Below are 26,119 nucleotides of genomic sequence, written 5' to 3'. Positions count from 1 at the left end.
GCTATGTTGAGGAATGGAATACCTCTAACCATTGGGAATATTGTCCAGGAATTCCTCTGGCTTCCAAATTCTCAAGCTGCCCCAGAGGTTGCCCACCCAAAATCAATGCTGTTGTTGCACGGCACCCTCTTCCTCCAGCAGTGATACCAAGCGGAGTTTCCTTTGAAGGAAAGAGCCCTGAAGAGTGAAGACTTGCACAGTCTATGATAATTTGGTTCATATACAGTGGTAACTCGGGTTAAGAACTTACGTATTTTTCGCTCTGTAAGATGCACCAGACCACAAGACGCACCTAGTTTTTGGAGGAGGAAAACAAGAAAAAAAATATTCTGAATCTCAGAAGCCAGAACAGCAAGAGGGATCACTGCGCAGTGAAAGCAGCAATCCCTCTTGCTGTTCTGGCTTCTGGGATAGCTGTGCAGCCTGCATTCGCTCCATAAGACGCGCACACATCCCCCTTACTTTTTAGGAGGGAAAAAGTGAGTCTTATAGAGCAAAAAATACGGTAATTCGTTCTGGAGGTTCATTCTTACCCTGAAACTGTTCTTAACCTGAAGCACCACTTTAGCTGATGGGGCCTCTTGCTGCTGCCGCCGCGCCGCCAGAGCACGATTTCTGTTCTCATCCTGAAGCAAAGTTCTTAACCCGAGGTAATATTTCTGGGTTAGCAGAGTCTGTAACCTGAAGCATCTGTAACCTGAAGCGCCTGTAACCCGAGGTACCACTGTATATGTGGCTGATGGGTCCATACTACAACTCCCATCAGCCCCAGCCAGCAAAGCGTTTTGGGAAAGTAGCTTTAGTAAAGCATCTGTGGAAGCAAACATCAGGCCATCCCACAAGGCAGCAGGTTCCTCCAGGAAGCAATTCAGGTAGCTACCACCCTGTGAGAAAACCATGCACCCCTAATTTTCCCTCTGTCTGCTCATTCCAGCTGCAAAAATGGATGTTTCTCTCTCAGGCTGTGTACACATTGCTGTTTACTCCGTCTCCAGTTTGCTCCCGCCATGAGTGTTTGAAGCTGAGTACATGTGACGTTAGCTAGAACTCATGTGCATCCTGTAGTTTATTGAGAAAAACTCTGGTTTGGTGCATTTTCTCTCAAACCAGCTGCCATCTGATTTGAAAATGTAAGCCACATTCACTTCGCAGTTAAGCTGAGGTGTGTACACTTGAGGGAACTGTTGCACATGCACACAAGCTGACAGCCTTGTGAAGAGGATATGGGGTTGCACGCACAGGGGAAACCAAAGAGGTCATGTCTGTTGGGTTAAGATACCCCTCTTCCCCTTTCTTGGAAGTGTGTAAGTGTGCGTGTGTGGTCTCGCTGCATTTTAAGCTCCTGATGTGTACATAGCCTCACACACATAACAGGTAACAGCTAACATTTACTCAGAAATAAGCACCACTGTGTAATATAGTGCTTACCGCAAGTTAAGTATGCGTAGGATTTGCAGCTACAGTCTTGCAATAATTTAGGTGAATTGCCCATTCAGGGGACCACCCCCAGCCATAAAAGAACATTAGTATTTTAATTTTTTTGCAAAACCTTGGGCTCTCAGCGGGTGACACTTGGGGACAATGTTGTCGTGATATAGATCTGTTTGCTGGAGTTGGCCAACAAACTCACAGTACATACCTTCAGAGCCATAAGGCTTAGAAATTTGGGGATTTATTTAAAAATGAAAGCATTGCTTTTTAAGGAGCTGAATTCTGCTTCTGTACCACCTTCTACATTTTGGGCTACTGTGGAATCGAAGGCTTGGATGCAGCCTTGCTTATTACTAAAGGATGGGTGTGAGCAATGAAGCAAAGTATACAAAGGCATGTGCATAAATTTTTAGAAAGATAAAGCAGGTAACAGCTAACATGCTATCCGATTATAATTTTACCAAAAAGCCGCCGGGCTGTGGCGAACTGTTCCTTCAGACCTGTGCAGCCTGCAACCTTTCCAAATAGTTGGTTTAACAAGGCATCCCTTCCAAACCGTTTGCGTGTCTCTGTTTAGCACAAACGTATCAGCAATTCTCTGTAACGTTCAGGATGAAGAATATGTACGGAGAAGAAATGAGATGGGGGAGAGAGAGAGAGACCTGAAGATGGATTCTCTGTGTATGTGTGTCTGTTTGTGTGTAGGGCGAGATATGACAAGCAGAGCCTCTGAGCTCCCTGCTCGACGCACGCTGAGCGCTGGCCCTTTAAGAGACCAGCCCTCCTCGCTCTGACAGTTCCAGGGCGATGGCTCTGTTAAAAAGCTCTGAGCCGCTTCATCTCCAATTCATTGTGTGGTGCATCTGCAAAAGAGGCTGCAGGTGAGAGTTTGGGGCTGGGGGCGAAAGGACCTTCCGGTTGGGAGGGGGAGATGGCAGTGAATTGGGGAGGGGGCTTTTGCTCGCAGAGCACTGGGGGGCGGCTCTTGTATTGATTATTTTATGCCTGAAGCACTTTTCAACGTGCAAAACGCTGCATGTTGCATGTTCCTCCTGTAATACCTAATTCACAGGACCCTGTGAGGCAGGTCACAAAATTTACTATTCCCATTTTAAAGCATGCGAAGCCAATCATTTATTTTTTTAAATCTCTTGTGGCTTAATCTGTGCTCAGGATTTTGCTGTATTTAGAATTTTCTTTCCAGGTCACATTGGCTAGCAACCCTTGGTGTGTGATGTGTCTGTTGTCCCCTGCGCCCAGGCATGGTGTCATAGATGGAGTGTTTGGTTTTAGGTCAGATAGTCCTGGTTTCAAATGCTCCCACCCCCGGTGAAGTGAAATCTGTGACTGTGGGCACATTTTTATCCTGACCCAAGCCCACCTCACAAGATTGTTGTGAGGATAAAATATAAGCCCATATATATCATCCTTGGAAGAAGAATGGCATGCAGATCTGACAAATGCGTAAATGTGCCGGGTACAAACAAAATTGCCTTCCCTTTCCCACACGCGACTTGGCTTTGTTGCTTGGGTAATCTAAAGAGTTTGGCGCCTTTCAAACCAAATTGTGCTCATTGGGGGAGCAAATATGGACTTATCAGGAGCTTATTTCTTACAGGCATGGGATCGGGCTGCATATACCTCTCATGTGAAATACGCAGGCATCTCTAGAAAGGGCTGCCTGCACGGTGCTTGTGGAACTGCCTGCCACTCCTGATCTTTCCCAGAATCTGAATGCTATTTTGGTTGGAGTGTTTGTGGGGCTTCAAGCGTGGTTTTGCTGGTTGGGGGAGCTTGCCAGGGCAAGGAGCTAGGATGCACAACCCTCAATTATCTTGCAGACTGTGTGGCTTTGAAATGGTGGCATGATTGAGACCATTGGGGCCACAGCTAAGATCAGACTTCCTGGCTGCCAGGCTGCTATATGGTCTGAGATATAAATACTGGGTTGAGCGGTCTGGCGACACCAGTGCTTACAGGACTAGGAATTTGACCCTGGGACCATTGTGATTTGATGCCCCCCAACAATGTGCAAGTGAAACTCTTTGTTTTTGTCTTCGCAGGAACCATGAGCCGTAAAGTTGTGAGGTCCAGTAAGTTCCGCCATGTCTATGGACAACCGGTCAAGGCTGACCAGTGTTACGATGACATCCGTGTGTCCCAGATGACGTGGGATGGGAATTTTTGCTCTGTCAACCCCAAATTCCTGGCCATCGTTGTGGAAGCTAGTGGCGGAGGAGCCTTCCTGGTCTTGCCATTGTCCAAGGTAGGTGAGCCACTCTCTGGAAAGATGGCCTTTCTAGAATCTCCTGCCCCCACGGACCTCAGCCCTCATCTCCCACCACAATTCAACCCCTTTCAAGCCCAGCCGTCCCCAACCGACAGCTACATGCATGAATCTTAACTCTGAGGTCTCTCCCCCCCCCCCCGGGTCTTTCCGGGGTGGCGCTCTTAACATGGCACAGCGGAGGAGGGACGGGGAACTTGTGAAACTGCCGAAACGACAGATCTCTTTCGACAGGTTTTTTGTTTTGCCTTAAATGGCCTGAAGTTTGAACCTTCTGCGGAAATGGGGCCTTGAGAAAGAGGAAGTGGGTTTGGGGCAGGCAGAGAGGGGAAGGAAAGCGGGAGAGCGCTTGGTAACTAATGAAGCTCTCTCGGCCTGCCCTGTCTCTGCCTGTGGCCCAGCTCCATGCGCCCCCTAACTCGCTCCCCTTTACTGCCACCCCAAAAACCCCTCTGCACCATTCCCCAGAAATGGAAGCCAACAAGTGATGGATTCAGCCTTTCTCTAGTCCTCACGTCCTTTCCAGTTCTTCCAGTGAAACCAATTGCCATTGTTAGGTGTCTGGCTTTTGTCTGATCCCCAAACCTCATGTTTTACAAGTGACTCTCTTCCCCTCCTGTTTGGTTGGGGCATTTTCTATCTTTTTGTCACATTTGAGGTCTTGGTAGGTTAATGCTTCTGACAATGCACATGTACTTCTCAATGTGTGTGGGTTTGAGTGGTTCAGTCTAGTCAAAACACACTCAAGGACCCTCCTCCCCCCCCAAAAAAAAATGCTTCTTCATTTTTTATTTGGCCACTAAGTTGAGGCTCAAAGCTGAGGCTGGGCCTCCTCGCCCCTCCACATTTTCCTCTGCGACGATCTTGTGTTTGCCCCTAGGACACAAGTGTCTCATGACTCAAGCGTGATATGGGAACGAGGAGCGGATTCACACTCCTGAGAGCGACAAAATGGGGGAGAGGGGAGGGGTGGAATTGCGAGAGGGAAGCCATGTGAGCGTTGCTGATCCCAGTGAGGCTGATCCCCTTTCCAGCAGGGCAAATGGCCCTTGACGTTGGCCCATTGTTCCTTACTTGGTTGCTGGACTCCCACCCAGGTTGCGGTTCCAGCCCATTTATTGGGTGGACGAGACAAGCAAATCTCCTGGTGGTCACAAGCCGAAGAAACTCAGTCCCAGAAGAAGCGATAGGGAGGGAGACAGATTGCAGATTTACAGTGTGCAGAAGGCTGCAGTGGCGATCTAGAGCAGCCATTGGGACGTGTGGCAGGAGTCCAAATGTGGGTGGCTAACTTAAGCCCAATAAGGCTGGTCAAACAACAGAGGCTGGTCCATTAGAACAAATGGGGCTCCACCAAATTCTCAGTTTGCTCTCAGCCAATCACCACTTGTCTGCCTTCTTATTGACAGCCAAGCTGGGGGCGGAACGGCATGCCATTGGCTCTGGCGCCACCTACTGTCAGCTCCCCTGCTGTCTGCCCTGCTAAGCCCAATGGGCACCAAGCAGCACTGCAGTCAAATCTGTGGGTCACATACCTTTGAAAGGGTAGCCCAGGGTTGCAAGATCCTTTTTTAAAAAATAAATTTTATGAAGGTTTATAGAGAAAAATACAAAATTTAATACCCCCCTTTTAAAAAACCAAACTAAAACTTTTATCTAAAAACATAAAGGGGGGGGGAGAGAAGAAATCTGACGAACGAAATAATGAAAAAAGAGATTAGAAAATAGGTTAAAAGAGAAAGATTGGGGGGGGGGGACCACCTAAAGGCAGCCAGGCCTGTTGTTGTGCATTTCATAGCAGGCTGATGCCAGGAAGCGGAGGTTTTCACAGCATGGAGATAAACGTGATCACTTGCTGCTGTGATTCAGCTTGCTAAGAAGCGGTGCCTAAATTGAATAGATAAAAATAGCTGACAGTGGCAGTGATATCTGCAGATCAACCTTTCATTCAAGGCACAGGAGCAGAGGCTGGCTGAAACGTTGACAACTCTGCAGTTCTCTCAGGCTGGAAGTGGAGCTGTGTGGTTTTGGGGGGAGGAGAACTGGTGGCAAATGTCTCTCTGTTTTTGCGCAAAGGAGCTGAAGAAGGAAGGGAAGTATTGAAGCAGGGGGGGGCAAAGAAGTAGAAAGGAGAACTTGGCAAGGAGGGTTTCAAAAATCCAGCCACCCAGTTAGCCACTGGCACTTAGGACAGGGCCTGACAACCGCCACTTGGCCTACTGCCATCGCCTCTTCTCTTAGCTGGTTCCTGGGGCAAAAAGCTTATTTCTTCAGAAGATTTATAAAGTGCTTGATCAAAGAGCTCTCCAAGCAGTGTGCAGATGAAATTGTACATGAAACGCAGCTAAAACCCACAAACCGTTTAAAAGCAAATATGCAGCAAACTATCACCATTAAAAAACAAACCCCGAAGATAAAAGCCTTAAAACTTTAAATGAAGATAGGTTTTAAGAGAAGCAATCTTGTCGGCTCCTAAGCTTTTTGAAAAGGGATTGCACTCCTGTGAATAATATTTCAGGGTGGGGCCAGTGTCAGGGGTCGCCACTGCTGTGGACCCCCAGACCCCCCTGGCCCTCATCTGCCCCCCTCCAAGAGAGGGGAGATCCAATTGCATCTTCCACTTGCCTTGCATGTTTGTTCCACAGCTGGGACTGATGGGAATTGTGGTCCAAAATGTCTGGAAGGCGCCAGCTCATGGAAGCCTGTTCTGAGGAACAGGTGTGCCTTTTGTCCTGCAAGGAGAGGGCAAGGGATTGGGCAGCAGCCAAATCTCACCCCTCAAAATTCTGGAGCAAGCACTGCATCATGGCAGAAATGTAATATGCTTAATCTTCATAATGTAATATGCTTCATCTCTACAAGCAGGGGATGGGAACCTAGGTCCTGCCCCAGATGTTTACTGAACTCCAACTCCCATCAGCCCCAGTCAGCATGACAAGTTGCCAGGGATGATGGGAATTGTAGTCCTGAGTTGTCAAGAGGGCCACAGGGTTCCACATCTCGGCCCTAAAGTCTGAGAAACCCTGATCTGAATTGGGGAGCCGCCACCAAAATGAGTTACAGCAGAGTTGGGGCCTTACCTGGAATGTCTCCCCAATTCTGCTTGAAACTTGAACCTGTGCCATCTGCCAACACTGGAAAGCAGTTGAGAATAATTTCTGCCTGCTGTAATGTCAGGGAAGGCAGCCAAGACCTGCCAGGAAGAAGGGGGAACTATGCTGGCAAGTCAGCACTGGGGGAACTTTGGAGTCTAGGACTCCTAGTTCTTCCTTGCCATTCTAGATGCTTGTGTTGGGGCGAGCTGCTTCTGGATTTCCAAACCTTTGCATGTTTTGTGGAATCCCCTACATGTCTACAACAGGGATGGAGTTGGGGGGGGAAGGGCTAGTACCTGCCAGGTAGTTTGTGTAATGTGGTTTATTGCAGGCCCATAACCAGAGGTTATGGCCATCCTCTCCTGCCACACCAGTGTGGTGTGCCACACCCTCTGAGAACTACTGACCTGGGACAACCCCCAAAAAATCTTCTGTAAAAGTTCAGGGTTGTTTTTATGATTTATGTAATCAGAAGAACAGGGCCCTTCCGTTGTAAATGAGTCCTTTATGTCTCAATCTCTTTGTCGGCCACTTTCTCTACTGGGGCCAGCTGCCAAACTCTATTAAGTCAATTAGATATGGGTGCCCCTTTCAAGTTTCCCCCCAAAGCCAGGCTTATCACAAGTCTAGCTGCTAGCAATAAGTAAGAGATTTAAATGAAGTATTGGCCTTTTCACCCTGAAGTATATCCAGTCAAACTCACTTGGCCCTCTCTCCCCTCCTCCTTTTTGCAGACTGGCCGCCTGGATAAGGCAGCCCCGGTGGTCTCGGGCCACACAGCCCCCGTGCTGGATGTGGAGTGGTGCCCCCACAATGACCACATCATTGCCAGTGGATCTGAGGACTGCAGCGTTATGGTGAGTGGGGGCAGCTGATGGGGAAAAGGGATGGGAGTGGGGGAAGGTAGGAGCTGGGCTCATTTGCCAAGAGCAGGGTGGACGGAGACAAGTGGGTGGGGCTTAGAGGGAGATGTTGGGGGAGGAGCTTAGGGTGCTTCCAGACAGGGGCGCTGGTGGGCAGTGCTTGACGGAACCTGTGCAGGTGGCGCTGTGGTCTAAACCACCAAGCCTTGGGCATGCTGTTCAAAAGGTTGGCGGTTCGAATCCCGTGATGGGGTGAGTTCCCGTTGCTCGGTCCCTGCTTCTGCCAACCTAGCAGTTCCAAAGCACACCAAAGAAGTGCAAGTAGATTAATAGGTTCCACTCCAGCAGGAAGGTAAACGGCGTTTCTGTGCCCTGCTCTGGTTTTGCCAGAAGTGGCTTAGTCATGCTGGCCACATGACTCAGAAAAAATGGCTGCAGAGCAGACAAACGCCGGCTCCCTTGGCCTGTAAAGCAAGATGAGCGCCGCAACCCCAGAGTCGTTCGCAACTGGACTTAACTGTCGGTGGTCCCTTTACCCTTTACCTTTTGTCACTCCACCCCTTACCTCCGCTCAGGAAGCTGGGGAGAAAAGGCAGGGGATGGCAGGCAGATACAAAGGGGATAGGGTGGAACACATAGAATGATAGAATCACAGAAGGGACCTTGAGGATCATATTTTCTGCCCCCTGAAACGCAGGAAGATGTAGCTGTACCTTACAGGGATTTAGCCTGCAAACTTGGCATTACCAGCACCACACTATAGCTGACTACATGGACACAGGTGGCGCTGTGGTCTAAACCAGTGAGCCTCTTGGGCTGGCCGATCAGAAGGTTGGCAGTTCAAATCCCCGTGACGGGGTGAGCTCCCGTAGCTCAGTCCCAGCTCCTGCCAACCTAGCAGTTCGAAAGCATATCAAAGTGCAAGTAGATAAATAGGTACCACTCCGGAGGGAAGCTAAATGGCATTTCCATGCACTCTGGTTTCCGTCACGGTGTCCTGTTGCGTCAGAAGAGGTTTAGTCATGCTGGCCACATGACCCAGAAAGCTGGCTGTGGACAGACGTCGGCTCCCTCAGCCTGAAGCGAGATGAGCGTCGCAACCCCATAGTCGCCCTTGACTGGACTTAACCGTCCTGGGGTCCTTTACTTTATAGCCAACTACCCATGAAAGGGTTCCAAAAGTCAAGGGGGAGGATCTTCAAGGGGGAGATAAAGGGTTGTCTTCAACTAACTTTTACTCATAGTAGACCCATTGAAATGAATGGATCCGCTAACGGCCATCACCAAGTTAGATCCATTGATTTCAGCGGCTGTTCCTCGAGTGAAAGTTGAAAACAACCCAAACGTAACCCAAAGGTCACCTAGAAAAGAATTCATCTGGTAGGTGAGAAGGGCTGTCCCCCTTATTAGGATTTATTCCCAGCCCCTGCAAGCCCAAATAAATAGCGATCGGAGTAGTGCCCTGCAGTACCTCGCAGGGAATGGCACGGTGCAATAATTCAAGGAGTGTGCCTTAAAAGCTTCTCCGACACCCCAGGGGGCGTTTCTCACCCAGAACATACACACTGGCAAACATATAGCCCCCAACTGGCAATTTCCTGGTTTACTTATGGGTCTGGCTGCCCCTGCAGATGGGCAAACATGGAGGGGATACAGGTATGGGCTAGGCATGGCTGGGAGCGAGGAAGGGGGCTGCCTCTTGCTCCCGATATCCTCCATTCTCTTTGGTGCCTTGCTTTCAGGTCTGGGCAGTGCCTGAAGCCGGCCTCGTGAGGTCCTTGAGCGATCCTCTGGTGACCCTCGAAGGCCACTCCAAGCGGGTGGGGATTGTCACGTGGCACCCGACGGCGCAGAACCTCCTGCTGAGCGCAGGTAACGAGCGGCAGGTGCGCGGCGGGCTCACAGAGGCGCCGCACTCACAATCTGGCTGGCCCGCAACCCTCTCTCCCCTCCATTGCCAGTCCTTTGTTATCGATGGCCTTGCTCTCTTTTGCAGGCTGTGACAATGCAGTGACGGTCTGGGACGTGGGGGTCGGGCAGGCGGCCCTCTCCATGGACGAGATGCACCCAGACGCCATCTACAGCGCGGCCTGGAACCAGGACGGGTCGCTGCTGTGCACAGCCTGCCGGGACAAACGCGTTCGGGTGTTTGACCCGCGAGCGGGAGGCACCGTTGCCAACGTAAGTAGGAGCTGCAAGCTGGGGAAGTCTGTGTCCTGTGGCAGCAGAAGGGGCAAATCTAGATCAGTATACAAGACCAAGTGAATAATTCGCTAAGCCAAGCTAAAGGGTCCCTCCATCCCAGCATTTGATCTGCCAAGAGCGGAATCCCACAAGGCAGGGCCAGATGAAGTTAGCTGCCCCCTGTTGCTTGATCTGGGAATCAGAGGTCCCACAGCTTATATCAGGCTTCCTCACACTCGGCCCTCCAGATGTTTTTGGCCTCCCATGATCCCTAGCTAGAAGGACCAGTGGTCAGGGATGATGGGAGTTGTAGTCTCAAAACATCTGGAGGGACGAGTTTGAGGAAGCCTGGCTTATATGCAGGCTTCATTCTTAACTCCCACACAGAATACGGGGTTTTTTTTTGTTATTAACAGCTTTTTATTGAATTTTCCAAAAAGAAGTGATAACATATACAGTCGATACAAGCTAAATAATAATACCGTATTGGCCCAAATATAAGCTGTTCCCTTAAAATTTCAAAGGCACTCACACCTGTTCCGTTTTACCGTATGTCTGTTTCAGCAGCGATATCATAAAAGCCAATTTTTGTAAGGTTGCGAATTTAAGCCGCACTTTAACTTTTCATGGTCAGAATTTGGGGGAAAAGTGAGGCTTATATTCAGGCCAATACGGTAAATCAATACTAGTCTAACCCCCTGTAATATCATATATAATACTTACAGTGATCTTGATTTTCCAATGCCACTCCAACAGTACCACCCATGCATAAGAGGGAGCTTGCAGTAGTGGGGGGGGGGATGTTTGCAGAAGTACAAAAAAAAACCACTTTTACGGAAATACATCCAAAAGACTCCCCTGTCCCAGGTCTTGTAATTAGGACTGAGCATGCTCAGTGGGCACGGAATGTTGACTGGCCACAACCTGGGATGGGATGGAGGGTCTAGAAGCCAGTGGCAACATCTTGTCAAAGGCTCCACTTTGTCAAAGCTTATTGGCCACCTATAGAAACATCACCCACGACTCTGCCTCGTGCTTTAAGGGGGGGGGGGGAAACAATCTCAGATTGCGGCTGTTGCAACATCTTCCACAGCCATAAACTGATTAAACAGGGAGAGATGCTTCATCGGGTATCTGGTGCCAACCCATTTAACTGGAGAGTCCTGAATCTGTAAAGCTGTGAGCATCAGGCCTGGTGGGGAGGAAATGGAACCTGTCTCCCTAGCGAGCGGCACTTTATAGATGTGGGCGGAGCCTACCTGGAATAGGTGTGGCTAAAGTGTTAGCTGTACCTGATGCTTCCTCCTGCCTCCTCTTCCCACCACAGGAGCTGCCCCGCCCCCACGAGGGCTCACGTCCTGTCCGGGCGATTACTGTCAACGATGGAAAGCTCTTCACAACGGGCTTCAGCCGCATGAGTGAGCGTCAAGTGGCGCTGTGGGACCTGGTGAGAAGAAAGGAGGGCTGTCCTCTCCGATTGTCAGGATGTATATCTTTCGTTGCCGTAATGGAGAAGGGGGAACCCACCTCTACTTCAAGCGAGGCTTGCTAATAAAAGGATATATATTGTTGGGGCATTACACGGCCACCTGTGCCGTCCTCCTCCTCTACATAATTAAAGAAAGAAAACCTTTTGAAAGACAAGTAGTACACGTTTCAGATTCCAAAAGAGTAGTAGGCATGTTGGTTTGTTTTGTTTTTGTTTTTTAAAATATTTTCTTGTTTTACAGAAGTATGTGTAATGTCTTTTTTCCATGTATTTTTTCCATGTAACATTTTTACAAATCAGTTTCATTTTTTGAGACATTAGGAAGAAAAGGGGTGGAGGGGGGGTTTGTTGCAGTGAAAACGACGAGGTGTTTTGTGGCACCTTAAAGGCCTCTAACGGCCTTTAAGCTTTCGTTGAAGTCAGTCCCCACAGATGCAGTGACAAATTAGCGCACACACACACACACACACACACACACACGATTGGGGGAATAGCGTGCGTTATCACAGGTACTCTAGTTAGTGCTCATTAACTTGTTTTTGAACAATATTTTTGAATAACGTAGCATTTATTTTACACTTTTGTTGGCTCATAAAGCATGTGGTTCCCCTTAATTTTATCAGCGGTTCTGACAAAAATCTCTGTAAAACAAACCAGCTGTTATGCCCACATTACAGACTGGGTGTTGGTACTGAGGCTCCTCACCTAAAACCACCTTCTTCTGCTGGAGATGTGGTCTCCTAATTCAGAGTTCAATCTTTTCAGTGCTATTTTTCTGGAAAAAGAGGTGCCAGAACTCACCATGAATGCTTATTCTCTTATAATGGCAGTGGCACCAACCTGAGAGGTGCTGGAACTGAGTTCTGGCTGGGAAAAAGCCCCGAGTCTCGTGGCTACTGTGCTATGAGCCTGCAACCAGGGGTCATCTCCAATCTAGTCCTCCTCAGTGTAGGCCTACCGAAGTCAATACACGTGGCTAACTTATGTTCCTTAATCTCAGTGAGTAGAGCCTTGCTGGATAAAACCCCATGTTTTGTGGTTCGAGAACCCCTTCTTCCTGCGATGGGGATACCAACCACATGAGAATATATGCTTCTCCTGCATAAGCAGAATTGCCTTCAACTTGGGATTTCTAGTCTCTCTTCCTCCTTGGACTCTTGGTCCCACCCACTTAAATTTAACTTGCTTTCTCACTTTTACTCTGCAGAGGAAACCTGAGGAGCCATTAACCCTCCAGGAGCTAGACACAAGCAGCGGAGTCCTTCTGCCTTACTATGATCCAGACACCAACGTGGTTTACCTGACCGGCAAGGTGAGTTCTGGATGGATGGGGCTGACGGTGTGTAGAAGCAGAACTCCGGAGTTTCTGTGATGCTAATCGAGGGGGTTGTGGTGTTCTGAGGGAAGAGAGCAGGGGAGAGCTTGAAACTGACATTTCAAGAGAGGACGAGGGGAACAGAAACTTCTTCTGAAGAGAGGGCAGAACTTCGCATCCTTCACTGGAATTGTTAGAAGGGCATCTCAGCTCACAGGGAGGAAGAGGGGGTTTACAGTTGGGAAAGCTCTGGAATCAAACCCTCGTATTTACCTGCGTTGTTGCAGGGAGACAGCAGCATCCGTTACTTTGAGCTCACGGGAGAGGCGCCCTTTGTGCACTACTTATCCATGTTCACCTCCAAGGAGTCGCAGCGAGGAGGAGGCTGGATGCCCAAGCGAGGCTTGGATGTCAGCAAATGCGAGATTGCCAGGTATTTTGTGAACGCGTTTGTGTTTCTTCCCCTTCCCACCCCACACCTAAAGGAGGGCATTCCCGGTCCCTTTCCTCCTGCCTCAATTTATCCTCCCAACACACCTGCCAGGTAAACTTAGCTGCTCCGTTGGCTTCTATTTGTTGATGGACTGCAACTCCCATCACCCCTGACCATCGGCCATGCTGGCTTGGGGCTGATGGGAGCTGGAGTCCAGCAACATCCACAGGGACACAGGTTATCCATTCCTGGGCTAAGAAATAGTAACTGGCCCAGTGAGCTTCATAGTTGGGTGGGGATTTGAACCCCCATTTTGCTAGTCCTGGTCTGAAACACCAATCCACCCTCCCTCCAGATGTTTAGGACTACAACTCCCATCAGCCAAGCCAGTTCCATGTTGGGTCAATGCTTCTCTAACCACTGCACTGCCCTGCCTCCCTGATCGAGGCAAAAACAAAACATCTAGGATTCTTTGGCTTTCGTTTAGGGGCATTCGTCTCCCTCCCCTCCAAGGCTTATCCTTACTAGAAGTGTTTCTTGCCTCTCCCAGGTTTTACAAGCTCCACGAGAGGAAATGTGAACCCATTGCAATGACTGTGCCTCGGAAGGTAAGCTGAGATTCCCGGGTTCTGTAAATCGTGGAGGATGGGGAGATCCACAGTGTGTCTTTGCAGAAACTCAACTTCTGTTTAAAGGCAAAATTTGCATTTCTTGCTCCACCCACTTTTGTCTCTGGCCCCTCCCACCTCTAGCATGTGGCTCCTCAAAGGCTTCCCAGAAGGGAATGTGGCCCCTAAGTAATTCTCTAGCCTTGTTCTATGTAATTGAGGCATCCATTTTACCCTCTTGACATTTGAGTTTGGATTTGTTGTTCTCAACTTTTCATAAACCACTTGGGGGTTTTTCCTTTTCTTTCAAGCGGTATGTAAATGGCATGGAATAAATAAAAATAAATGAAATTTGGAGGGACTTTTTCAGGAAATCCTTGACAGAAGGGTGGAGAGAGAGGCCTAGGCGGAGTTCCCCTGAGGGAGAGGAACTGCTGCTCTCTTTCCCCAATAACAGAGTGGGAGGTCTCTTTTAGATCTATCTGCCCCTTCTGTTCAGCCTGTGTCTTGGAGAGCCAGTGTGTGGTGTAGTGGTTAAGAGCGGTGGACTCGTAATCTGGGGAACCGGGTTCGCTTCCCCGCTCCTCCACATGCAGCTGCTGGGTGACCTTGGGCCAGTCACACTTCTCTGAAGTCTCTCAGCCCCACTCACCTCACAGAGTGTTGTGGGGGAGGAAGGGAAAGGAGAATGTTAGCCACTTTGAGACTCCTTCGGGTAGTGATAAAGCAGGACATTAAATCCAAACTCTTCTTCTTCTGCCTTCTCTGCAGTCAGACTTGTTCCAAGAGGACCTGTATCCTGACACAGCTGGCCCAGATGCTGCCCTGACCTCCCAAGAGTGGCTGTCGGGGAAGAACGCCAGCCCCATTCTCATCTCCCTCAAGGACGGCTACACGCCCCAGAAGACCAGAGAGTTCAAGGTCAACCAGACCCTCCTCCAAGGGCCCAAAAGAAGCCAGCATTCCCACGAAGGGACAGCGCCAGGGGTAAGAAGGGGAGAGAGCCCAAGATCTGGGCCACCACCAGAACTGGGCCAGTGGGTCTGGGTCCGAGGGGCATCAGAATAAGGGACCGAGTCAGAGCTGGAAGAACCGGTTGCTGTGGGTCAGAACTGAAGCTTGCCTTGTGTTTTCCCACAGAGTCCAGCTCTGGAGCAGCTCTCGGAGGACCTGAAGCGGCTTCAAGCCACTGTCTCAGAACAGGAACGGCGCATCTCAGAGCTGGAGCAGATTGTGAAGAAATAGCACCCGCCCTTCAACTGCCACCCAACCAATAGCTGTTCTCCATCGGTCATACTGGACTTTGTTTCATTGGTCTTTTTTAAACCCTTCAGTTTTTTAAATGGGTGGATCCTCAGGGCATTATTAAGCACCACCCACCCCCAAACTCAGGGCAGAAAGTCAGCCTGCCAGCTCCAAACGGGCTTTGCTTTTGGCTAGCCAGGTTCCACCTGCTGCCTTGGGCAGCACTAAGCTCACCCTCTTGCCAAGTTCTTGCACGCCAGTCGCCTCTCTGCCCCACGACCTGCTGGCGTCCTCCTCCGCATTGCCTCCCAGCTCCCAGTTTAGATGCATGGCACCGCCTCCATGCTGCTGCCTCCTCTCAGAAAACTTTACCCACCATCAGGATTTTTGTAGAAGTGCTGTAGGACCATCTTCCTGCAGTGGTTTGTCTCACGTTTTAACCAGGGCTGCAATGTTTCACTGACAATCAGTTGAACATTTTGGTTAACTAGGCCGGGGCACATGTCTATCGGCCAGCAACTTGCAGAGGGTGGGGTGAGTAAGTACTTCTTTTTAAAAAGCAGGTAGCAAGGGCTCTCTTAGAAGACACATTCCCCTCCTACGTGTGAGAAGGGAAATATCTTTTTAAGATGTATGCTGCAACAACCCCAAGTGTGCATTACCTAATAAAGTACGCTTGTTTCTTTAGAAGTATTGTCATATGCAAGTTTATATGAATATTAGTCAAAACTCACGACGATCAATCAAGTTTTCTTATATTGTGTGGCAGTACTAGTGGGGTTTGCCTAGTACTTATTTTTAACCTCTTCTTAAACATCACAGAGACCTCCTCCAGAAAGGTGGGCTAGAAATTAATAATACCAAGTGGCCTGACCTCCCCGTCCCCTCAGTCCAGAATGCAATCAGATAATACAAGCTCATCTTTTAAGCACCCAGAGGACAGCAAACACACTCAAAACCCTACTATTCCCATTTTTTGTCATAGGAGTACATACAGTAGCCAGTCACACCAAGCCGTAATTCTACAGTTGTTCTGTTTAACCACTAGAGGGCAGCATAAGAGGGGTTCCCAAACTGCAGTTCCTAGCACAACACATTACAATTGCTACAACAGGTGGAGATTTCGTTAAGTGGTCCACCAAGAGCCTCAGCAATTTTCAAGTGGTCGGGAAAGTTTGGGAACCACTGTTTTACACCCAGCTGCCCTCCTCTCTCTGTCTCTCTAGCTCAGTCAGTAGAGTATGAGACTCTTAATCTCAGGGCTGTGAGTTTGAGCCCCACGTTGAGCAAAAGATTCCTGCATTGCAGGGGGTTGGACTAGATGACCCTTGAGGTCCCTTCTATCTCTTGGGACTTTAAAATCTGACTCTATATTTGCAAGAACAATCCCACCTCATTTACCGCTTCTTTAAGGGCCAAGACTTCTTTTAACAATCAATGGCAGGGGGGTGGGAGAGAAAGAGAAGAGATCAAGCAATGATCTCCTACCAACAAAAACAAAGTGTTAGTTTGCACACGTGCTAAAAAATGTAGCTGGAACCTTTTCACCTATAGATAAAGGGAAAAAATTACTTAGTGCCCCATTCCCTTTGCCCCCCCCCCAAAAAAATCTGAAACACGCAGGATAGGAAGGTATTGTCAAAGAGGGAGTGGAAAAATCTATGAGCCTCCATGTTGCTGAACTCCAACTCCCAGCAGCTCCTGCCAGAATGTCCAATGGCCAGGGATGATGGGATCTGTAATCCAGCAACACCTGGAGGGTCACAGGTTCCCTATCCTTGTTTAGAGAATTTGGCTTCAGAGATGCTCAGAGCAGAGTCCAACAGGTAGGAATGATTACTATAACACACAAGGAAACTGGTTTTACGTTTTATTTTCTGCTACATGCTCTTCCAAGTCCTCCTAGTCTTCCCACTGGACAGACCTGGGTGGGTCCCACGCCTGCATATGTTTGCTTCACAGCTGCCTCTCCCTTTCCCTTGGGGGTTTGTTTTGGTCTCTGGGCTGCCGCCGCCTTCTTTCCCAGGGCAGAGGAGCTCCTCTCTCACTTAGCTTCTTGTTCTTTCGCCCATTGCTCTGGCGTTAGTGTTCTCTGCTCAAAGGCGTGAATGTGCTTCAACTCCTCCACTAAGACTTCATTGACCAGCCTAGGGAAGGTGGGGAGAGGAGATGGAAATGGGCAAAAAGCCAAGGGCATTCTTGCTTTTAGACTGCATCTTAGTCAGTAATGTAAGTTTTTAAAATACCACTCTGGCCATTTTTAGCTACCAGCAACAACTTCTAACGCACACAGTCAAACCGATTAATTCAAGAAGTCAATGGTGTGGTGCGGAAACTGTTTCACCACTCTTCTCTGTGAAAATTTTTGACGTTTCCAAAAATGAATGGCTGCAGATGTGATTAGTAACATGGGGAATCCGTACAATACCAGTCAAATTGGTTGGCTTCAAAGTCATAATTAACTTTTTCATACCACTATACAATGAAACATCTGTATCTAATACGCAGCACTTTGGGCTGTTAGTATGTTAGTTTTCAGTGCCTTCATTTCCCCCACCCCTAAAATTTAAACAATGTAAGGGAGGTCTATGCTATTGAATTGTTATGTCTGAACATTTACAAGTACTCCAATAAATAAAATTTACAAGTAAAGCTTTCAGTCTGTTTGAATAAAACATTCAAGCAACACTGGGGGTGGGGATCTATAATACACACAATCATTTAAGTTTAAGTGCTTTTGGAAGAGACAATTATACCGCATGTAAGCCTAACATGACATGCATATTTAGTTTTGTTTATTAAATACAAGTCAAATAGCTAACTACAGATATGAGCCCCCTCTATTTAAGGCATTTTATTGATTCCAAGTTTTCCAGAAAATAATCACTGACCATGTTTTTATGGACAAAGTTTGTAAAACATTTCCCGAGTCTTGCATATTTATAAAGTGCTATTTGGTTTAACGTAATTAAACCTTAGGCAGCTTTGATTTAGCCACTTTGATCACATTAATGAAAAATCAGAACATCAATTTAATAAATTCCAAGGATACGGAAAATGTCAGTGAGTGTGTTTTTGAGATATACACAATTCATTGTGAACGCAATGGAATTTTGTTAAAGTGCAGTGTGTTAAGTGATGTAGGCAAGGGTGTAATGAGCCCGGTGTAAGAGCTAAGAGTGTTGGACTAGGACAGTGATGGCCAAACTTGGCCCTCCAGTTGTTTTGGGACTACAATTCCCATCATCCCTGACCACTAGTTCTGTTAGCTAGGGATGATGGGAGTTGTAGTCCAAAAACAGCTGGAGGGCCAAGTTTGTCCATCACTGGACTAGGATAAGACCCAGATTCAAACATCTGTTGTGCAATGAAGTTCACGGAATGACCTTGGGCCAGTCATTCTCAGCCTAACCCTCCTTCACATGGTTGTTGTGAAGGTAAAATCAGGCAGGGGGCATGTGATCCACCTTGAGGTCCCTGTAGCAATGGTGGGATAGAAATGTAAGTAAATGCAAGAACAAAACAATCATGGAAGGGAGAAGTTGCTGGGTAAGGAACAGCACATGAAGCTGTAGCACTGACAAGAGCGGGTGAGAGATACAAGGAATACTTTATTTGGGAGTCTTTTGACTCAAGAATCTGAGTCTTTAAAGAGACACTGCCAACCAGTGAGAGGAGAAGAGAGTCCCCCTAGCTATGCTAACTCATCCTCTCCCTACTTACCGATGCCGCTGCAACAGGGCTTTTCCTCGGAATCGTGGGGAAACTACCAGGACTTTGAAGCTTGTGGCACAGCGTCCAGGGGTTGTGTCTTCCACCTCCTTGTGTATTGGGATGAGGAAAAGGTTGATTATACAGAGTTTAGAAGAGGATTCAACACAGGCCACCCCTCCCCTTGCAAATTCATTTCAGGGTAAGGTACCTGCGTGTAGTGAAAATACAAAGCAAGCCAAGCCAAGTACCAAGGTGTGTGCATAATGCGTACCAAGGCATACAACAGTGAGTCCACTCCCTACTAAGAAGGGTACACCCACTTCTCTTAATCTAACTACAGAACCACCCAAAGCTGGTCAAGGCTGCAATCCTAGGTACACTTATAGAAAGCAAACCCCAGCAAGCTCAGTGGAAAACACTTAGGAATAGCAGACACGCTTACGGCAATGCTAAAAGGCGTCCCACGGGTCCTAGAATATAGGTGACAGTCATTCTGGTTTGATCTCATTTTAGACAAAATTTAATATCTATCAGATGCATTACTTAATCTCTTTCCTTGCACTCCTCAGTTGAGATCCCAAAATCTTAATTGCCAAGATTTGCAGCTGACACCTAACTAATGTGAGGCTATATTTCTGTGCACACTTTCCTCCGAGTAAGCTCACTACACACAGCAGCCCTTCCTTCCGAGCAAACCCGGACCAGGCTGGCGCTGGGAGAATAAAGAGCGCCCAGGATCCCCGCAGGGAAAGGAGACAGAATGGCTATTCCAACAAAGGAAGCGGCGGCTTCTTTTTCAGAGAAAGAGGGGAGGGTCAAAGGTCCCTGGGGGGCTGCCCCGCTTACCACATGCTCGGCCTCGAGCCCCTGGAGCAGCCGCTCCCGCAAGGCCTCCACGCTGAGAGCGCCAGACGCCTCCATCCTGCCCAGGGAAGCGCCCGAGATGAAAGAGAACCCCCACACGCCCCACTTCCGCCTATGGCATACGCCACATCCGCCCCTGGTCTCCTCTAACCAATCACGTCGACCTAAAGTCGTGCGTGCCTGCATCACTTCCGCGTAATTTATCTTACCGTAGAGAAAGAATAAAGTAGAGCTGGCCCACCGCCGCAGTCTTTTGGGGGAAAATTGAATTAACTTTCTCTTCTGAAGTATATATCGATATCATTATCATTATCATTACTTTACCAAAGAGAAGAAATAAGGAATAGAGTGACATCACCCTGAGCCTATCGCAGGTTTAGGCTGCAATCCTATGCCTGTGACTCAGACGCATTGAACTAATTGGGGCTTACTTCTGTGTAGATGTGCAGAGGAATATAAACTAGAGACATATAAAACCGCCTCCATGTTTGACACCGCCACGTTCAAATATTCAGAAACGTTGATCTGAGTGTTTATTGTTTTTTGTCATTGTTGCAAGCCATATTCTCAAATGTAAACCAAGATATATCTCAGTGCAACCCTGTTAAACAGCTTAAAGATGAAATTGAAGAAAAACTACGTTACGAGAAAGCGCCTTTAGGTAGAATTATGGACTTTAAAAAAATGTTTTCGGCTACTCTTCGACACTAGTTCCGATTAGACCTCTTAATAGATTTTCTTAATAAGTCTATGCTCCGTGCGCGCCCCGTGACGTCACCCGCTCCTCTCGCGGGAGGTTGCTCACGTGAGCGAGGCATGTCTTCGCCGCAGCCAATAGAATGCAAACGAGGCCGAACTCAAAAGAAACGGTTAGCCGGACCGAAGGTGGAAGTTTGACGGGTAGCAAACGGACCGAGATGGGGACAGTAAAGTGGGGTGCGGGGCATGATGGGAAACTGCGGATAGGCTCAGGCGGAGCATGATGGGAAAGGGAGGGGCCTCTGTTTGAAAGGCGCAGGGCATGATGGGAAATGCTAAAGCAAGAACTATATTCCGGTAGTGCTGCATGGCAGGCAGAGGTTCAATAGGTGCAGCTCTCTCCTCTATGGCAATAAAGAACCCTCGCTGGGCTGGGCCGTTCTTCCTCCAAGAACTGTGTTGACAAGCAGCAGCCCAACATGTCCAAGTCTCCCTTCCATGGAGAGGCAGTGATGCTGGATTTCGGCCCTGCACGTATCTCTTGAAAAGGAGCCCTGCCAGGAGAAGAGGCGGCAGCCCTATACTGAGCGGTGTGGAAAACAGGAAGGCGTCGGAATAAAGGAAGAGCAGAGGTGAGAGAGGAACAACAGGTACCGCTAGAAGAGTGCGGGACTCTTCGCCTAACACTTGCTTTCTCCTTCCTTGTAGGTCTCCTTGGACGTGCCTGAGCCCTCGGCGGTTGCCATGGTGGTGGAAGTGTGCAACTTCTTTGGGGTCTACCTTCTGTACTGCACCAACCCTCGTTACCATGGCCGAGTCTACGTCGGCTTCACTGTCAATCCTGAGCGACGCATCAATCAGCACAATGGCGGGAAGCGACGCGGTGGGGCTTGGAAGACGAGCGGCCGTGGTCCTTGGTAATGCATAACAGCCAAGGAAGCTGTGTTATTCCCATGGCTGTCAACTTGTCCTTTTTCTTGTGATGAATCCTATTTGGAATAAGGAAATGCCCCTTAAAAACAGGGGAAAGTTGACAGCTATGGTTATTCCAAGTCAGACCTTTGGCCTATCCAGCTCTGTAGTTGTCGACCACAGACTGGCCGCACCTCTCCAGGGTTTTATACTTGGTGGAAGGAGGGGGGCTTTCCCAGGCCAGCCTTAACTCGACATATCAGAAATTGAACTTGGGATTTTCTGCCTGTAAAGCACATATTCCACTACTGAGCTATGACTTTCAAATTTTCCTTTTCTGTCTATGTCTTCCATCTCGGTATGTCCATTTTCTAGGCCAACCATTCTGAGGAGACTTCAGTGCATACTGGGAACTAGACTTCTAGGCTGTGCATGCTGGGAAATCAAATTTTCCTTCCTTTCTCCTTGCAGGGACATGGTGCTGATCATCCATGGTTTCCCTTCTGATGTGGCTGCTCTGCGGGTAAGGCCCTTCTCAACTTCCGCTCACCTTCCTTTTCCTTTTTAGCAGTGGGGTTCCTTTCCCCACAACTGCTAGTCCCCCACAAACCTAAGCAATCTCCTTTGATTTCCTCTCTCTTCCACACAGTTTGAGTGGGCTTGGCAGCATCCGCACTCCTCCCGCCGCCTCACTCACGTGACTCGCCGCACTTCGCGGGAGCGTCAGTTTGACTTCCACCTGCGTGTCTTAGCCCACATGCTCCAAACTGCTCCTTGGTGCCGTCTGCCCCTCACCATTCGCTGGCTCAAGCAGGAATATTGCAGGGACTTCCCTGCAGGCCTGGAACCTCCGCTACACATGCCGGTGGCCTTTGGGCAGGTCCGAGCTGTCAAGACCAAGGGGGTGAAACCTTCAGAGGTGAATGTGGCTACTCCAAAACGCTGCAGTATCTGTCTGAAAAAATTCCAGGTAATGCTGGCTCTAGCATATTTGGTATCCTACCCACCTGTCTTCATGGACTGGCTGGATGCAGAGGAGTGGCATTAGCTGGGGAAGGGAAGAAGGCTCAGAGCCCAGGGAGTGGTGATGCGATGACTGTGAGTGGTCAGAGGGAGAAGAGGGAGCAGACTGGGAGGTGTCAGAAGCTGAAGAGGGAACAAGGCTTGGTGAGCAGGAAGAGGCTGTGGCAGAGAGGAGTCCGGACGCAGAAGCAGAGGGGAGTGGTGGGGAGGCTGCTGAAGAAGCCAGGGAGTCTCCCCCTTTCTTCTGGTCTCCCAGAACATGGAGAAGAATGAAGAGGGTGGAGCAAAGAGAGACAAGACCAAGGAGCCTCAGGTTCCTGGGGAAGGACCTGCGGTCAAAGCCTTAGAGAGTGGTGGGGAGGCAGGGACCTTCAGTCCCCACAATTGCCTCCTTGAGGCGAGACCTACTGGGAAGAGTTGCTGTGATCACTAGCCCTGCATTGTTTGGTTTTTTTTGAATAAAGAGTTAACTTCATTGACACCAGATTTGCTGGCCTGCCCCTGACTCCAGCTCCTGACACCTGTCAAAGTTGGGCCGCAGGGGTAGGGGGACAGAGAAAGATCAGGGCCGAAAAGGTTCCCCGCCTCTCCTTTAGCAGGAGAATGGATTGGAGTGAGTGGGGCAGGGAAGGAGGACTGGAAGCCGGCATTCCTGGATGGTTTGAGAGGTGAGATCTATGGAATGAGTGTCCATTGTCAGATTTTTGAAATAATCTGGGGGAGATTTGAATTTGGGGGAATAGGAACTTGGAAGTCTGGACACACAGGCTGTTGGAGAATGCAAAAGCCCTACTAGACCAAGCCGAAGGTCGATGCAGTCCAGTCCTGTTCTCACAGTGGCCAACTAGATGCCTCTAGGAAGCCGAAAAGCAGGAGTGCAGCAGCACTACTCTCCTCCCTGGTGATTCCCTGCAGGTGATACCCAGAGGCACCCTGCCTCTGACAGTAGGGGGGAAACACAGCCATTGCTGGACGCCTTTATGAGAGAGGAACTGGTGCTGTTTCCTCCTGCGTCTGTTATTGGAGTAGGGATTAAGCTAGAAGGAGCTGAGGACTGTATTTTGGATTTCTTTTCCCCCCTGCAGGATGGTGACAATGACATCCCCTTGCACTGCTTCCACCCTGGCTGCACCATGGCTGCTCATATGACTTGTTTGTCCCGGGCTTTCCTAGAGAAAGAGCCACTTCACTTCCTGCCAATCGAAGGGCAGTGCCCGGGGTAAGCAACTCCTCCTGCGCACTGGCAGAATTAAAAGAGGTTGGAGCAGGTTAACAGAATTTGAAATGCTGGCCCTGAGCCTGCCTCATCCTGCTCCAGCTACCACACTGAGAAAATCCTGCTTTGTCCCCCTTTCCCCCAGCTGCAAGAATCTTGTGCTCTGGGGGGACCTGGTTCGTCACCATAAAGGCTGTTACGGCAACCTAGAAGCTGATCCCACCTCCTCCCAGGTAAAGGCCTCTAGACACTATTTCTATATTTGACTCGTTTGTGCTGGAAACTATATTGTGTTCAAGCAGATAGATTAGGGTTGCCATATTTCAAGCTGTTAAAAATCTGGACATTTTAAAGTGTCTGCTATTTTTAAGGAAAATCGTCAAGAACGACACTGCTGACATGGGTTGCCATATGTCCAGATTTTACCAGGCATTTTAGCGATTTCCCCCCAGACACTGCTTCCGGCTGCAGTATTCTGGTTATGTCTAGGAAATTCCAGCTGTATGGAAACCCTAAGATAGATGTACAGCCTTGTCATAATTTAACCCCATCCCTGTCCCGTATAAGCCTTTCTTCTCCAACCAGCTCCCTTTCCTTCCAATCAAGTTAATCTCCTGCCTATGCTGCTTAAATTCTACCTCCTTTATTTGGCCACATCACCTCTGGCATAAGCCCCACCTGTTCCACTCCGCTATGTTGTTCCTTGCACGTTAATCCATTTCCTTCCTTTTATGCTGCAGGAGCATTGGACTAATGAGCTGCAGTTGTGAAGGAGGAGTCCTGTGCTTTTGCAAAAGCTGTCCATGGCTGACCTTTCGTCCTTTAGGGCAGCAGAAGAGTGCCCAGGAATTCTGACACTTTGCGTGACCCTTCTGAAAATCCCAGCATGCCCTCTTCCTCTTCCCTGGGTCAGCTCTTGTGTTTGCTTCTCCCCCGGCTGGATCTGGGCCTTTTTAAGCTTCCAGCCCCAGAATCATGCAACGGACAAGTGAATTAATTAATTCTCTTAGGTGAAATGATTAAATAAAAGGACTGAAGGATTCAGCAGGATGTCTATGAAATAAGAAAAGCAGGGGTGGGAGATATCAAGACTTGCAAGATGAATGGAAAGCTCCCGTCCTCCAGGATTTTCTGGCTGGGAACCACGGAGGGTGGATGTTCCAGTGCATTGGGACAATGGTGGGAATTGTGCCACTGGCATTCAAAACATTGAAAGGGCAGAGCAGAGCAAATTGGGGCCAGAAGACCAAGAAAAAGCACCCGAAGAAGAGTAGTGGAGGGGAACCTGTGGCCTTTCACATGTTGCTGGAATACAGCTCCCACCATCTCTGCCCTTTGGCTATGCTGGCTGGCTCACAACTACTGCCTGGAATGTGGCCAAAATTAGGACAATTTTTTATCATGCCCATTGCACTGGCTGCTCATACAGAACAAGGAAATGGCATGTTTCTTGACCATTCGTAAAATACAGTAGGTTCTTAAGGCAATAGTTGTACTTCATATTTGCTTGAATTTCTTCCTCTGTTTAAAGCACTTACAATTCCTCCCCTTAGGCTAGTATTATCCCTATATTGCATAGGAGAGGACTCCGTGAATAGTGGCATGCCTAAAGCCACTAAGTGAATGAAATGAAAGTTCAGCCAGAGACTTCTCACTGTTAAAGTATATCGAGGGTATGTTTACTAATTCTTGAAAGCTGCTTTATAGAGGGCGAGTTCACTTGTTAATGCTAAGCCAAACCAGGGCTTAGCCCCAGCAGTTGGCATGACCAGGGAGGAGAGCTGTGGCTTTGGTCTGGACATCTATGTGTTTGCATATCTGCGCTAAGTCATGGGCTTTGTGTTTTCAGAACAAGTAGGTCCTCCATTAAAATGTGATCTTCTCCCAGCATAATCAGAGTTCTAGATCTTAAAGAGGCTAAAATAAAGCCCATATGGGGAACCAAGAGCATGTACAAATGAGCCCCCCAACAAACTTAAAAACCCTTAATTACCCATAATGACCATGTGAACAGATCTGCAAATGCTTAAGCCTGCGTCTATTTTGTGCTTTTTTAAACAAAAGAGCCAAGATTGCACTTAGGAAAGCTCAGTTTCTCCCCCACCATAAACAACATGGTTTTAAAAAAATCTGTGTGCTTCTGATCTGCTCTTTTAGGAATCACAACCATTCATAGAACAGGACTAGGAGAGCCTTGAATAGCAAGAGGCATCCTGCTTAGGGAACAACAGCAACTGTTGCCAGGTTTTATTAGAACCGATGTCTTGGTTTTTTAATGTTTGAATTTTTTTGTGTAAGTGGTTTGTGTACCACGTTTTGGGAAACTGGGGAATAAATTATTAAATAAACAGAAGCGATGTTGATTTTCCATTTCTAGAGAGTTAAAAGTTAAAATACACCACCGACAGCCAAGTCGGTTACACTGTGCATTGCTCAACCTGTAGGGGCACAATCACTATCCTGCATAAGTAGTAAGCCGTGCCAAGGAATCACGGCAGGACCCTGTAAAGCGTTCAGCAACAAGAGCCATTGCCCAGATTGGGAGGCTGGGACACTTCCTATTTCCCCATCCAGCCCTCCTTTTCCAACCTGGGCTGCCAAATTTTCAACCAGCCGCTGCACTTGTAAGCCTTTAACAACAGCATGATGTGTAGATATTCACAACTGGTAGTGTTATCCCCATGCTGAGAAACTGGTTGATTTTATGCACGTAGAGCCACTAATAAAGGCACAAGAGCACA

The 26,119-nt window shown here is 48.5% G+C and overlaps 3 protein-coding genes across 5 annotated transcripts in view; 2 read left to right on the top strand and 1 right to left on the bottom strand.

Annotated features, from left to right (window-relative positions):
• Positions 1-16,447, top strand: part of CORO1A (coronin 1A) — a 77,976-nt gene extending 61,529 nt beyond the window's left edge. Inside the window, exons 1-11 of one of the 2 annotated variants that reach the window (XM_053363550.1) lie at positions 2,157-2,312; positions 3,495-3,697; positions 7,548-7,670; positions 9,419-9,548; positions 9,673-9,857; positions 11,188-11,307; positions 12,557-12,661; positions 12,952-13,097; positions 13,648-13,705; positions 14,477-14,692; positions 14,846-16,447. In XM_053363550.1, coding sequence (XP_053219525.1) covers positions 3,500-3,697; positions 7,548-7,670; positions 9,419-9,548; positions 9,673-9,857; positions 11,188-11,307; positions 12,557-12,661; positions 12,952-13,097; positions 13,648-13,705; positions 14,477-14,692; positions 14,846-14,950 — 1,386 coding nt within the window. In that variant the 5' untranslated portion in view covers positions 2,157-2,312; positions 3,495-3,499 and the 3' untranslated portion in view covers positions 14,951-16,447. Of the gene's footprint in view, positions 1-2,156; positions 2,313-3,494; positions 3,698-7,547; positions 7,671-9,418; positions 9,549-9,672; positions 9,858-11,187; positions 11,308-12,556; positions 12,662-12,951; positions 13,098-13,647; positions 13,706-14,476; positions 14,693-14,845 lie in introns of those variants that run through there. The other variant, XM_053363551.1, reaches the window with a different exon arrangement.
• A 360-nt stretch (positions 16,448-16,807) lies between these two features.
• On the bottom strand, positions 16,808-19,637 carry BOLA2B (bolA family member 2B). The gene is made up of 3 exons (XM_053363657.1): positions 19,511-19,637; positions 18,674-18,771; positions 16,808-17,097 (listed from the first exon to the last, which is right to left on the bottom strand). Exons 1-3 carry the CDS (start codon positions 19,583-19,585, stop codon positions 16,995-16,997), a joined length of 276 nt encoding a protein of 91 aa, XP_053219632.1. The 5' UTR covers positions 19,586-19,637; the 3' UTR covers positions 16,808-16,994.
• A 711-nt stretch (positions 19,638-20,348) lies between these two features.
• SLX1A (SLX1 homolog A, structure-specific endonuclease subunit) lies at positions 20,349-24,422 on the top strand. Of its 2 annotated transcripts, XM_053363611.1 has the most exons (7): positions 20,349-20,859; positions 20,936-21,144; positions 21,611-21,662; positions 21,789-22,109; positions 23,248-23,381; positions 23,524-23,611; positions 24,119-24,422. In XM_053363611.1, exons 2-7 carry the CDS (start codon positions 20,972-20,974, stop codon positions 24,146-24,148), a joined length of 798 nt encoding a protein of 265 aa, XP_053219586.1. In that variant the 5' UTR covers positions 20,349-20,859; positions 20,936-20,971; the 3' UTR covers positions 24,149-24,422. The 2 variants fall into 2 exon arrangements, with proteins under 2 accessions (XP_053219586.1, XP_053219587.1); XM_053363612.1 differs by having other exon boundaries at positions 20,349-21,144.
• The last annotated feature ends 1,697 nt before the right edge of the window (positions 24,423-26,119 follow it).

Source organism: Podarcis raffonei, chromosome 13, assembly GCF_027172205.1.
Source record: "Podarcis raffonei isolate rPodRaf1 chromosome 13, rPodRaf1.pri, whole genome shotgun sequence".
NCBI classification, from domain to species: domain Eukaryota; kingdom Metazoa; phylum Chordata; class Lepidosauria; order Squamata; family Lacertidae; genus Podarcis; species Podarcis raffonei.
The sequence above is the reverse complement of the archived record's forward strand: the minus strand, read 5'-3'. Positions and strand labels throughout refer to the sequence as shown.

Coding starts and splice junctions, on each gene's coding strand:
- BOLA2B (XM_053363657.1), bottom strand. CDS start 19,585: ATGGAGGCGTCTGGCGCTCTCAGCGTGGAGGCCTTGCGGGAGCGGCTG. Junction 18,772..19,510: donor GGCTCGAGGCCGAGCATGTG/GTAAGCGGGGCA, acceptor CCAATACACAAG/GAGGTGGAAGACACAACCCC. Junction 17,098..18,673: donor GCCCTGTTGCAGCGGCATCG/GTAAGTAGGGAG, acceptor CACCTTCCCTAG/GCTGGTCAATGAAGTCTTAG.
- SLX1A (XM_053363611.1), top strand. CDS start 20,972: ATGGTGGTGGAAGTGTGCAACTTCTTTGGGGTCTACCTTCTGTACTGC. Junction 21,145..21,610: donor ACGAGCGGCCGTGGTCCTTG/GTAATGCATAAC, acceptor TTCTCCTTGCAG/GGACATGGTGCTGATCATCC. Junction 21,663..21,788: donor CTGATGTGGCTGCTCTGCGG/GTAAGGCCCTTC, acceptor TCTTCCACACAG/TTTGAGTGGGCTTGGCAGCA.